Source organism: Sminthopsis crassicaudata, chromosome 3 (genome assembly GCF_048593235.1).
Source record: "Sminthopsis crassicaudata isolate SCR6 chromosome 3, ASM4859323v1, whole genome shotgun sequence".
NCBI lineage: Eukaryota > Metazoa > Chordata > Mammalia > Dasyuromorphia > Dasyuridae > Sminthopsis > Sminthopsis crassicaudata.
In genome coordinates this window covers 581650260-581664674 of record NC_133619.1, presented here as the reverse complement: position 1 = coordinate 581664674, position 14415 = coordinate 581650260, and the positions used below count along the sequence as shown (strand labels likewise).

At 35.8% G+C, this 14415-nt stretch overlaps 1 protein-coding gene across 1 annotated transcript; it reads left to right on the top strand.

Moving 5' to 3' along the window:
* The first annotated feature begins 2742 nt into the window (after positions 1–2742).
* LOC141559854 (olfactory receptor OR51C1-like) lies at positions 2743–3699 on the top strand. The gene has a single exon (XM_074297511.1). It carries the CDS (start codon positions 2755–2757, stop codon positions 3697–3699), a length of 945 nt encoding a protein of 314 aa, XP_074153612.1. The 5' UTR covers positions 2743–2754.
* Positions 3700–14415: the final 10716 nt, after the last annotated feature.

Genomic DNA, 14415 nt, shown 5'->3' with positions numbered 1-14415 from the left:
GCTTCTCAAAGACATTGAGAGAGAAAATGGAAATAAGTATTTGTGAAGCCAGAAGCACAGTAACTGGCACATAGCAAGTACTATGTAAATATCTGTTATTATCATTATCATCTTCATTTGGTAGTGATTTGGGAAAGAATATATTATTGAAAGAACAGAGAGTTGACTATATTGTTCCTTCTATTTCTACCCCTTTTTCTTTAAGGGATGCTGTACTTTAGGAATCGAAAAAGTCACTATTGAGTAGTACATAATGGGATCAGATCACATATTTACATAAAAGATAATTAGGAAGGTTCCTATTTTTCAATAGTCACTAGTTTCTGGCAGTGAGAACTTTTAAGAGGGTGTTTGGAACAGGAGAAACTTGGATTCAAATCCTTGTAAAGCACTCATTAATTCTATGTATTAGTATCCTCATCTATTAAATAGGGATCATACTTTTTATACTGCCTAACTCAGAGGGGTTTGAGAAAAGTTCTTTGTGATCTTTTAATGCTCTATAGAAATGTCAAGACATTTTGAGAGAAAAGATTATAGAACTGCACATCTTTAGCATATAGAAAAAGGGAAATTGTTCAAGACCATTCAAAAGAGAAAAAAAATTCCTGGTCCATTATAATATCCTTTCATCTACAACATTAAAAGAAGAATGAAATTGTGGCCAGGGGTATGGGGGGACTTTATTTCACCTCTTTTATAGGGATTACCTTATATCTCCAGTTTTTTTTTTTCTGACACAGATAAATAGAAAAGTAGGGATTTTTTATTTCCTGAAATTAATCTTCTTTCAGGAAGCAATAAAGTAAGGTTACCCTTAACCTCACTTCAATTTCATCTTAATCTTAATGTTGTAATGTAGAGTATTTCCAGTAGTTTTCCACCCTTTTTTGTACTTTGTTTCCAAATTTCTGTTTCTCCTTTGTTGATGATATCATCCTGAGTCTTAATATTAATTGTTACTACAGCTGTTACTATAATAATAATAATAATAATAATAATAATATTTCAACAGGAAACTGAAAATTCTTACTTTTATTTTGTTATCAGCTATTACTGAGATGCTACTGAAGCTGTTTTTGCTTCTCATGCTAACTGCATATTAGTTGAGCCTAATTGCTATTTAGCAAGTAAAAGGTAACAGGGAGAGAAAAATAAAATGCCATTTAAATGATTATTTAAATGAAAAAAACTAGAAAATTCTGACACTTTTCCTCTTTAGTGGTTAGAGCATGCTTCCCTACATAAATTATTTTGAATCTTCTTTGAATTACACATATTGTTTTCCCCAAATAAATATAAGCTCCTTGATGTCAGGCACACTTTATTTAAAAAAATATCCTTAGCACATTTCAAAAGAATTTATTGAATCTTCTTTGAATTACACATATTGTTTTCCCCAAATAAATATAAGCTCCTTGATGTCAAGCACACTTTATTTTAAAAAATATCCTTAGCACATTTCAGGCACTTAATAAATAGTTTTTTAATCAATAAAGCAGTCTGATCTGATGATTTCTTTTTGCAGATGAGAAAACCACATCCAGAAAAGGGAAATGAGTTTTTCAAGGTCATATAGCAAGTTAATGATAATAGCAAGTTCTTTTTAGTCCAGGATTTTTTCCTCTCACCATATTACTGAATTTAACTGAATTTTGTCTGGGTCTGACAGAATGTACCTGGGTTCAATAATGCCTTGAAATTATCACAGATGAAGAACTGGGAAAGATCTCTGAGACCCTCTAGGTCAACTTTTTATTTTACAAATGAGAAAATTGAAGCAAGCCTTAGTTGAAATAGCACTTCCTATAAGAATATTTTCCTAATTCCCTGCAATGTGTATCAAGTATCTTTATCAGTGTACATATTAGTTTCTTTCCCCTAATAGAACATTCTGTAAACTGCTCAAGGTTTGAGACTGTTTTTTGTTTTGTTTTGTTTTGTTTTGTTTTTGCAGGTATATTTATAGTACCTAGATCAGTGTCTGGTCTATATCAGATAATAAGTGATTGTTTAACTAAAATGAATTTAATTAAACTTGAATAAGGTCAGACAAGTAGTAAATTACTAGAATTTAATCCCAGGTCCTCATTAGAAATTCAGATCTTATTCACCATAACTCATTCCTCCCTAGTTAACATAGATGACACATTAAAAGATTTATTAGATAAGTTTCCTTGGTTTTATCTATAAATCTAAAAAATTATTGGGATTATAGTAAGGGTGTAATGGTAAATTGATCAAGTAATTCTTGTTGGGGGGGGTGGGGGGGGAAGGGGAGGATGAACAACAAACACACTTTTAAGTTTAATCTGAATTATTAACACTTTCTTCCTTACTTTCTCAGGTCTAAACAGTCAAGCCCTGATTTGTAGCTTGGTGATTTCAGAAGCAAAAATGTTAATATTGGAAATATAGGTATCAGATCTTTACAAGCTGGTCCAGGTTCCAACGTTCCCATAAATTCACAGTCCTGCTGGGGCATTAGAAAAAATAATTGTCCACTAGGAAGACTTGGGTTCAAGTCCTGCCTCTGACACATACTGCCTTTGTGACAATAGCAAAAAACTTTTGGCTCTAAGCAATGCTCTAAGATTTTATGTCACAGAGCGAGTCTTGATCTGAATTGCTAAGAAACAGGACCAGATAACGATTCTAAATGGCACTGCCACAACCAATATGTGAAAGAATAATTTCCTTTCCATCCCAGGGTATGACTCATTCACCAAGATAATTCTGTCACTTCCATTCAACATGGCACCTTTCAACAACACCATGTTCTACCCTCAATCTTTTTTCCTCACAGGCATTCCTGGGTTGGAAAGCTTTCATGTGTGGCTCTCTATCCCCTTCTGCTGCCTCTATGGCATTGCTCTCTCTGGAAACAGCATGATCCTCTCTGTCATTATCTTGGACCCAAGCCTCCATGAGCCAATGTACTATTTCCTATCCATGCTTTCTTTCACTGATCTGGGTCTGTGTTTGTCCACTTTAGTCACTGTGTTGGGCCTCTTCTGGTTCAATGCACGAGAAATCAGCTTTGATGCCTGCATTGGCCAAATGTTCTTCATTCATGGTTTCACTTTCATGGAGTCCTCAGTGCTACTGGCTATGGCCTTTGACCGCTTCATTGCAATCTGTAACCCACTAAGATATACCACTATCTTAACTAATTCAAGGATTGCTAAGGTAGGGATGGTGATAGTCATCAGAGGCACAGCTGCACTGGTTCCTTTGCTCTTGCTCCTAAAACGTCTGTCATTCTGTCACAGCCATGTGCTCCACCATTCCTATTGTTTCCACCCTGATGTGATGAAGCTATCATGTTCAGACACTAAAATCAATAGTATATTTGGTTTATCAATTGTCATCTCCACTGCTGGAGTAGATTCAGTCTTCATTCTCCTCTCCTATATCCTGATCATCCACTCCATTCTCAGCATTGCATCCCCTGAAGAGCGCAAGAAGGCCTTCAGTACCTGCATCTCCCACATCAGTGCCGTAGCCATTTTTTACATTCCTATGATCAGCTTGTCCTTGGTACACAGATTTGGGAAACATGCCCCTCCTTATGTACACACTCTTATAGCCAATGTCTACCTGCTCATTCCTCCAGTGATGAATCCCATCATCTACAGTGTGAAAACCAAGCAAATCCGCAGAGCAATCCTCAAAATATTCCTTCCCAAGAGAATTTAGGAAGGCTATGGGAATTTTACAAAAGGTCATGGAGTGATTAGTTACAATCAGTAGCTATTTGGTTACAAAAGTGTAACCTCACTGAGACCAAAGGTTAAGAAAGCCCTTAACTAACAAATAACTACCATTAGAGATACAAGGGTCATGGATTTAGCCTTGTTGAGTATTTGACTCAATTGTGGATTCATGTTTAAGAATCATATTTTTCTTGCAAAAAATAGAATTACAGAATATTTGGGGTTTTTTTATGGCTCTTTCGATCAACAAGATAATGGAACATGGAACAGAGAACAAACTGATCTACACACAGATAGACTACACAAAGGACTTTTATCTAGGTTAGTAGACAGCGATGGATATTTTGATAGTGAGTCCCTTATTTTCCAAAGAATCTTTCCAGTCCAATAAGCCACACTCAGGGATTAAAGATCATTAGCAAAAAGAAGTTAGGGTAGTTAAAGATTTAGATAGCCTTTTATGTTAGGAAGTCAAGTGGGAAAAAGAACTCATGGAACTGCATAGTTCACTTTAACAATTTTAATGAAAAGAAAAGTCAGAAATTGTTCTTCCTAGATGACTACTCTGTGCCTCAATATCCCTCAGCTCCTGCAATTGCAAATTTGAATTAGGAACTCTTCTTCCTCCAAAAATGCCTCTGTAGTCCATTACTTATGTATCCAATCAAGCATAAGTTCTTTACTATTCAGAACTTGTTCTCCTACTGAACCTCAAGGATAGACAGATCATTCTCTGTCTCTCAAGAAAAATCTCTTCCCTCATTCAAATTTAGATGGCCTGGACTATATGATGCCTTGACAGAGCATTCTATCAAGCTTATTTTATGTTATGTCCTTTTGGTATCCATCATCCTAAAGAATTATCAGAAAAGGACCTCTCAGGCATTAATAAATAGATCCTGGCTTCCCTCTTCTCAGCTAACACTCTTCATTGCTAGGTGTTGTATAATTCAGCTTCATTCACCACTTTCCCTACTCTAAGATTTAAGCAGTTTGTCCACTTACCTGCTAGATATTTTTGAGGCTAAGCAAAACACTTTCAGTCTCCATTTGCCTTTTCAACTCTCCTTGCAACTTATCCTCATAATTACTCAGCTCCCCTAGAGCTAAGGCAGGCAAATTGCAATGAAATGCAGGGGATAAATAACTTAGCAGGAGTCATCAGGAAAGGTTGACATTCAAAAAACACGGTGGTATGTAAGATGATCCTTGAAAGATGACCCAAATTTTAATATGCAGAGAAACAGAAGAAAATATTCCAAGATGACAAAGAGAGGGAAAGAGAGAAGATGTCATGAGAGGAAATAGAAAGGAGGGAAAGTTTAAGGCATTTTGAAGAATGAGGTGAAGAAAATTAGCTGAACCAAAATATAAACAAAATATATAATAAAACATTGGGATAAGAAAAAGTAAGTTAGGGTTAGGTAATCAAGTGTTATCAAGGGAATCTGGAAGGAGCAAATGGAAATTAAATTGAACCTGGAAATATGGATAGTGTTTAGTGTTTATGGATAGTTTATGTGTTTATGGAAATATGAATAGTGTTTATGGATAATGATAGGGTTGGGAAGATAGGTATTCTGAGTGAGGAAAAAAGCATTTGACCATAGGTTCAGGAAGATGATGGAGATCATAAGGTTTTGTGGAAATAATGAATAGATTCCTTTGACTTAACCATGGAGTTTACATAGGGAAATGTGAGAAATAGCATCTTTTCATGTTTCTATACTCCTTATAGGAATGCAATTCCAATGTACATCTTACAAGGCACAAGGGAGAATAAGCATTATCATGTGTAACAGTTGGGGAAACTGGGTAGGAGTAGATGGGTAATTTGTATCATTGTCATGACTTCAATTTCAGAATTGAGTTACCTGTATTCTGCTGCCATTTCAGAGTTGTTTGAGGGAGATTGGAGATCATCAAAACCCTTCAGGGAAAATATTTTATGTGTAAACTCTATCTTGTAGTCAATTATGAAATATAAGAGGTTAACCAGCAGGAAAGTATCTTCTGTGTACCATGATCTTTTTCATAGTTTTTTTTTCTGTATGCACATTTTAGTAAGGGCAGCACCACAGTGATCAGAACCAGGACTTGGGAGTCAGGGAGACCTGAATTAAAATCTTATCTCAGAGATAGTACATTGGGCAAATGTTCTTCACTCATTATTTCACCATTACAACTCCTCAGGGTTCCTGGCTATAGCCTTTGACCATTTCATTACTGTCTATAAGATACTAATATCTCTCTCTCTTAATGAATCACCAAGGCAAAGATGGTAATTGTAATCAGGGGTCTGACAGCTCTGGTACCCTTGATCCTACTCCTAGGATCATAGGACAAGCCTGCACAAGCCATCTGATCACTTTTGATTTCAATTTCCTCTTCTATAAAATAGGTATAATAATACCATTTTTTCACAAGGTTGTTATGTGGACCAAATAAGATAAAGCATTGAAAGAGCTTTATAAAATTTAAAATGTTATATAAATTCTCACTATTAATATTATTTGTCATCTCATTAGATCTTTTTGAAATTATAAATTGTATGTTATTTTCTTTGAATCTCTACAAATCTAAAAGAGTGTAACTACATATAACTGGCTAGTTTTTAGACACACAATGTTCTTGGTATGGATCCAGAGAAGCAAATTTCAGGACTTGTCATCCAGTGAAAAACCCATGTTTTTCTCATAAATAATAACTCCTCCTCCAAGGAATTATCCAATATGATGTGGTTGTTGTGTTATTTTAGTGATGTCTGACTCTTTGTGACCCCATTTGAGGTTTTCTTGGCTAAAATACTTGGCTTGCTGTCTCCTTCTCAAACTCATTTTATAGATGAGGAAACTGAGGCAAAAAGGGTAAAGTGACTTGTCCAGTATCTCATAGCTAGCAAGTATCTGAAAATTGGTCTTTCTGAGTCCAAACTTGGTACTCCATCCACTTGCCACAAAACTGCCCCCCCCAATGCACTAGAACTTCTTATATTATTCTAGAATCCTTAAAATAGCACTCAGGTTTTGCATAGCTTTAATTACACTCTCAGTATCTAAATGGCCTTTTAAAAATATATATTAGAACATCTTTTATGTCACTTCAAGTAATATACTATTGTTAACAACTAGGGCTGGTTTTGGTTATTCTTTATTTTTGAGCCTGTTAACATCATATCAATAAGATATATAGTAGATGCTCAGGACACACTTGTCTATTAATTTATAATAATTATATGTAAATGTAATGTGTAACATAAATAGACAGATAGGTGATGTAGTGGATAGAGTGCCAGGTCTGGAGTCTGGAAGACTAATTTCCTTGAGTTCAAAATCTGGCCTCAAACATTTATTGTCTGTGTCAGACTGGGTAAGTCACTTAAAACAATCTACCTCAGTTTCCTCATCTGTAAAATGGGTTAGAGAAGGAAATGGTAAACTACGCTAATATCTTTGCCAAGAAAACCCCAAATAAGATCTAGAAGAGTTGAATATGAAAGAAAAATTACTGAACAACAACATGATATATTATCTCCCCTCAAAGAACTCATCATTTAATTAAGGAGATCAGATGTTATGCTCATGACCATGTTTGGCCAAGAGTTTAAATTATAGTCAGAACACTGCCTTCCTAAAGAAAGTGTCTAACAAAGGAAAGCAAAATCTAAATTGTCCACTAAGTGGTGCTCTCTTTTTAAAGTAAGTTTATCAGTTTCTAAAAACATAAGACAAATTACATGCATTAGAATGTAACTTCTTAAAGACTGCAATAGTCCAAATGTCCTAACTGCTCATATTATTAAAAATCCATGCTTCAGTAAGAGTGCTAAGCAGATTGAGCAAACTCCCATTAGTCAAGTTCAAAATATGTCTAGGGATGAAATGTAATATTGTTCAAAATATGAAAATATAAAATCAACTAATTTAAAATTAACTATTTTATGTTAATTTATCTTTTTCTGCCAATGTATTCTTTCATTTATGTGACTCAGACATAAAATTCTGTGATTATATAGTTTATTGAAAATAAATCAAAGAAGAAAGGAAATAAATCATTTCTGTATGAAATAATCGGCTCTCAGTACCTCCTTTGTCATTATCCCCCATGTTCCCAGATTGCACGTGTGTATGTGTGTGTGTGTGGGGGGGTGTTAAGTGAGAACAAAGAGAAGATTGAAGAATGAACTACATGAAACTATGATTGTAAGAAAGAAAGAAAAGGAGTTAGCTATACTAATTAGAAACAAATAGAGAATATTTTGGGAGAAATGAGTTCTATTCCCACTCTGCTCCAGTTTAACAGTCTATACAGATTAACCATGATCAGCATTATGACAAATCAGCATCTTCTCCTGGTCTTTGAAATCTTTCCAGGCTCCGGATCCATGCCACTCTTACACTTAATCTTCAATTCCCCACTCCCATTCCTCCAGGGATCTTATAGTCAAACCAACTCTGGTTTTTGTCTCTTCACTTCTCTTTGTATTCCTCCTAATCATAACTTACTTGCCTTGTGGTATTCTTATCAACAAGGAAATCTGAATCTATGAAAGCCAGTTTTGGATGCCACTATATACAGATCACACCTACCTCTTTATAATCTCAGATTTTTTTTTCATGTTTCTAGCAACAGTTCATCTGGATCTCCAGTGAAAGAGTATAGATAATTCCCTCTTGTGTGCTGAAAACATCTGAAAATTTTCCCCCCAGCCTCTGTCTCTGCTTCTTATACCTATCTCTTTTCTATCAAAATGTCTCTATTTCATTGGTTCTATGTTTCTTTGTCTGTCTGTTTCCGTCTCTGCTTCTCTCTGTGTCTCTGTCTCTGTCTCTCTTAGTGTGTCTCTCTCTTTACTTCCCATGCCAATGAATCAACAATTCAAAAGAAAAGGGGGCAAAGAGGCACAAGTTTATGTGGGAAGGAGGAGAATGGAGAACAATTGAGCTTAATATACTATAAAGGGTATATTGACTATGACCAAGTTTCCATAGCTAGGCTGCAGATATAATGTGATGTGACAGATAAAAGGGAGAAATCAGTGTGGAATTCTTAAGGAAGACTAAAGAGAGAGTAGGAGCTGACTTGATCTTTGAAGGATTGGTAGAATTTTTGGTGTGTGGGAGGAGAGGCAGATAAAGCAGACATGGTATGCATGATAGGAACTATCATGGTCACAACAGAGAAATAGGAATATGCCATTTGTACATGCATATGTCATGGGAGAAGGAGCAAGAAGGGAAATCCAGTTTGGATAAAGTATCAGAAATACTGTAAAGAAAAAAGAATTTCATTCAGGCATCAGATGGATTAGATAGCTTCTGAGTTTCCTTCTCTCTAACAGAAAGTCTGTTACCTTGTGCTACTGAATAGAACTAGTCTGGAGAATGAAAAAGAGTAAGTCACCAAATCTGTCACCAAATAAATTCATCATTTCACCTCATTGGCCCTCCCTGGTCTGTCAAATGAAGATAATCTTGTTGTTCCAATTTTTTCTTCTTTCAAGACCTCCAAAGATTTTTATGTCCTTGGCAAGTTTCTTTACTCCAATTTATCACCAACTGACTTCAAGTTTTTCTACTTTGGTTTCTGGTGAAATTCTGAGCCTCAGATTATCATGAATTTAGATTTATTTTTTTAATCTGCCACAGCACCAAACAAAGTTGTGAACTGAGTATATGTTTAATAAAGATATGTTGTTTGTTTGGCTATTTGTTTGACTGAATGAATGAGTGGAATATGAGACAAGATAGTTAGGATGGATTCAGACACTAGAGGGTCATTATGAAGTTTTGGGGCTTAAACTTATAGATTTTTAAAAACCTAAGAGTTTACTGTATGCAAAGAACAGATTATCATAAAAATGTATTTTTCTGTCTTCAAAGTCCTCTAGGGAATCCACCACCAGCACCACACATGCGCATAAGCACACTCAATATTTTTAGCACTATTCCTCACCATACCAATCCCCAGGAGGATTTCTTGGCAGCCGCATAAGAAAGCTGGAGCCAGATAGGGTCAAGCAGATTGTTCTTCTCATGGGTGGCTGGTCTATGCTGCTCTGTTGGTGAGTGGGCCAGCTCGGGTTGGTAGTAGGATAGGATATCCTTAGTGGAATGGAGCTCCAGGAGTAAGTGAAAGGAGGCCAAGAATGAGCATCAATTTGTTAAGAATGCATGGAGGAGGCTTCATATGTACAGTCTGGGCTGAGCAAGGGGAGAAAGAATAAAGCAACAATATATAGCATGGGATGATAGCTGAGCTAGAAGCTAGAGGATAAGAGGCTGGTAGAAAATTGATTTAGATTTAAAAAAATGGGGTGGAAAGTAGAAGACAGTGTCTTTGAGAGATATATTCTTTCTACAGGTGGTGAGAGGAAATGGAAGAATGGGAGCTTAGAATAATGAAAGAAAATTTAATAAAAGTAAGAAAAATAGAGAAATTGTAAGTCTTTATTCTAGGGAAAAGATGAACAGAAAGGACCTGAATTCATGAACTGCCTTGTGAACTTAAGTATCTCAGAGTGATGATGTGAGAATTTTAACTTAAAGTATTCTTAAGTAACTTAAAGGATTCTTCCATTATAAAATTTGGATTTTATAATGGTTTAGATCTTTACCTGATTGTGAAGAAAGGATGATGATACCTTCAACAAGCTCTGCATCTTTTAAAATTCATGACATTTAAAGTAGGAAGGGATGTTAAACACCATCATCTTCTAACTTGGAAATTTTGCAAGTGCAGAACTGAGGGCCAGAGAAATTAAATGATTTAACCAATTTCACACAGATATAATTAGCAGAGCTAAGGTTTGAACCCAGCTCTCAGAAATGCAGAATCAGAGTTCTGATACTTAAAAGGATCTAAGAAAACATCTTGTCCAATCATCTTGATATTGCAAATGAAAAAATTGAGAGCCAGGCAGGTGGATTACCTGACCCAAGATCAAATAGCTAAGTATTAAAGATAGGATCTGAATCAAAGTTTAATTAGTCAGAAGCAGTGTACCATGCTTTCAGTGTTTGGGGCTCTAAATTCAGAATTATTTTATAACACACCAGGCTGCCTCCTCCATTCCTCCTAATCCATAAATGACTTCTTCCCAAGTACAGACATGCCATTTCATTATGCTCTTTATTTCCCTTATCACTTCCAAACTATACTTAGCACTCAGCTTGGTATCAATCACTTGTGCCTCAGAAAGAATCAGACTCTTCAATAGCTATGCCTTGCCATCCCATCCTGAGATTTGCAATGTAACCCTTGAGGAATAAAAGACTTACCCTTAGGAAAGGAATTTCAGGGCTCATACAGTAATCTGGGAAGAGACCCAAAGGCAGAGACCTTCTCTGATCTATGTGAAGACTGCTATGATGAAGAGAGACCCCTCTCCTCTTCCGGGCTGAGTATGACAGAATCATTCACATAGTACAGATGGGAGATAGTCACAAATCAGGGAATGAGACCTGGGGAAGGATGTTGGACTAAGGGATAGGGGAAAGGAGAGAGACTTTGTAAAGAGTGAAAAGAACACTGAAGTTTGGATCAGAAGGTGAGTGGTCAATCTCATGGTCTAATGCTTAGGATCTTAGATATAGAATGAGAAGGGATTTCAGAGGCCATATAGTTCAAGTCCCTCATTTGGCAATGGAAGAATCTGAAAACTGGGCAGGAAATAATTCTTGCACCATCACAGAGTTGTATCCTGTGATTCCAGTCAGTTTTCTTTCCTCCAAATCATTTCCCTTTTCTGTAAAATAGGGTTATTATGTGTCCTTAAATCCCAGAGTGGTTGTGAGGATCAAAAGAAATTATGTATCTAAAGGGCTTTGGAAACCTTTAAAATCCTGTATAAATGCTAGCTAGCTAGAGTAGTGGTAATAATACCACAAAAAGCCAGTAGGTGGAGCAGTTAAAAGAGAACTAGACCTAGAGCGAGGAACACCCAACATGGCAATCAAACCTAAAATATTCATCAGCTGTATGATCTTGAGTAGATCAGTTAACCTCTAATTGCCTCATTTTCCTCACTTGTAAAACTGCAATGATAATAGCACCTGCCTCCTATATTTGTTGTGAGAATAAAATTGGTTAATCCTTATAAAGTACAAAGGTCTATGTAAATGCAAACTTTTTATTAGCATTGTTACTGTTGATTGGGTTAGTGTTGCTGTTGTTATGAATAAATCAATCAGTAAATACTTATCAAGCTCATTCTGTATTCCAAGCACTATGCCAATAAAAACAATACTTGTCATTGTCATATCACTAATATTATTATTATAAATCCAATGGAATATGCTGGGACAAATGTAAAATAATAATCAGTGATCTTTATATAGTACTTTAAGTTTTACAAAAGTGCCTTAGATACATTATCTTATTTGATGTTTACAATAGCTCTGTCAGGTAGGTGATTTTACATTCATGTTACAGATGAGGTTTTAAAGGATTTGCCCATGATCACACACCAAATAAGTGCCTTACACAGGATTTGAGCCCATATTCTTCAAGGCTTTTTTTATTCCATCCATTCAACCATACTGTCTCTCAAATGGCTGGAGATGGGGATAGAGGGAATAGTTAAAGGGCCCTTTTAGCATAGATAAATTCTATGGACAGTCCCTGAGAATTCACAGTCATCTCTGAACACCTTTCCTCCAATTTCTCCAACAGAAAAGTTAGCATGTTTTTACTTTTTCCTTCCTTTTCATTTCCACTCGTTCTACTTGAGACAAAATGACAGGATCTCCCACAGCAACTACACAAATACAGAAAGCTTCTCTAAGAGCAGCAGTTCAGAGACCAGGGGATGGAAATATACAGAGGAACTCTGGATCTGAAAGAGATCTTCAAAGGTGATTTCATTTCTGTTCCTGTCTCCAGGCTAGCTGGCCCCTGCAGCACAGCTGAAAGGTAAGAATTTATTCTAATGGTAATCCTGTTCTATTAAATAAGGGCAAGGCCCTCTCTAGTCAGGAATACAGGTATTCTTCTACCCAAACATTAATCCTTGAGGTTGCTGGTTAGTTAGCTCTTGTTTTCTAGGTTCTAGAGAATGTAGGTTACATTTTAGAATCAGGGGTAGTTTGAGGAAGCCAGGGAGAAGCATTTATGTGGGTAAATCATTTGGGGAGGGGCTAGAAAATGCCTTGAGGATGAAATATATGACAGGATAATATAGAAGTAATTTTTTTTTCTTGAAAGCAAAAATCTAAGTCTTATGCTTTCCTGGCAACAACAGGGAAGAACAGATTTTTGATTACCACAAGAAGAAACAAAGTGGAAAGGATTGAAGTGAATCATTCAGCTTTAGGAGAGCATTAAGGGGATCTGGCTCAAACTATTACTGCAAGAAGAGGGCAATCAGGGACAGTAGTAAGACAAATTTTTTCCTACTGATTTTTAAAAAATAATTTATTTTTTAAGTTAAAGCCTTTTATTTTTAAAGCACATTAATAGATAATTTTCAAAATTCACCTTTGCAAAATCTTATGTTCCAATTTTTTCCCTCCCCTAGACAGCAAGTCATCCAATATATATTAAACACTTGCAATTCTTCTATATGTATTTCCACAATTATCATGCTGCACAAGAAAAATCAGATCAAAAAGGAAAAAAATGAGAAAGAAAACAAAATGCAAGCAAACAACAACAAAAAAGTGAAAATACTTATGTTGTGATCCACACTCAGTACCCACATTCCTCTCTCTGGGTGTAGATGGCTCATGAAAGAATCTTAAAAGGAGGACAAACTAATTTCAAATTCATTCAATAACCATTTCCTAAGTGCTTTACTGAGCAGATACTATCAGTTTTTATAGAAATAGATTAGGCACTGCTCCTATTTACCAAAAGCTTATATTCATGTAAAATAATATGGAAACATTGCAATAATGCAATCCTAACTAAACATAGTATCCTCTGGGTTTCTAAACCTGCCCACTGCCTGAGATAACCATTTTTATGTTATGTTTGAATAGGATAATAATATGATCAAAATTTGCATTAGAAAGATGAAGTTGGTGATAACTTCCAGGATAGGTTAAATCCAGGGATTTCATATAGGAGTCTGCTGTAGTAATTTATGAAATTTATAATCAGTCTTAAATTGGATGTAAATCATGAGAATGTAAAATGGTTGAAATGTGTGAGTTCCCCCTAAAATCCTTGTACAAGGTATAGCTGCCATTTTAACAGTCCTTATTCTCTAGGAATTCTCACAAGTAGACTCTTCCATTCAGTATCTCAACAAAAAGCAAATTGTAGTCATATACTTTTGATAATATATAGAGGGCAATGCACACTGCCAACACAAGGTAAGCAGAACTCAGCCTGCAAAATTGCCAGATATTACCCATGCTTCAAGTTCTCGCTTTTACCCAAGTGTTCCAGTGTCTGAAACTGATCCATTAGAGATTCTTTCCTTTGAGGTAAGTCTTTCTCTCCACGAGCTACCATTTTACACAAAAATGACTAATGAAATTCAATACATTAATAAGAATTAGTTCATCTAACACAATTTTCTATGATATGGCTCTGGAGATTACAGGATCATGGAAGAAGGAAACAGATGATCAGAAATTGATGGAGAAATACTGGAAAGAGGCAGTTAGGTTGCTCTCCCTAATCATTTCCTTTTGTCTCCTATAGGTCTTGTGATCTTATCCCCTTCTTCAGTCTCTATCTCTCACTACCAACT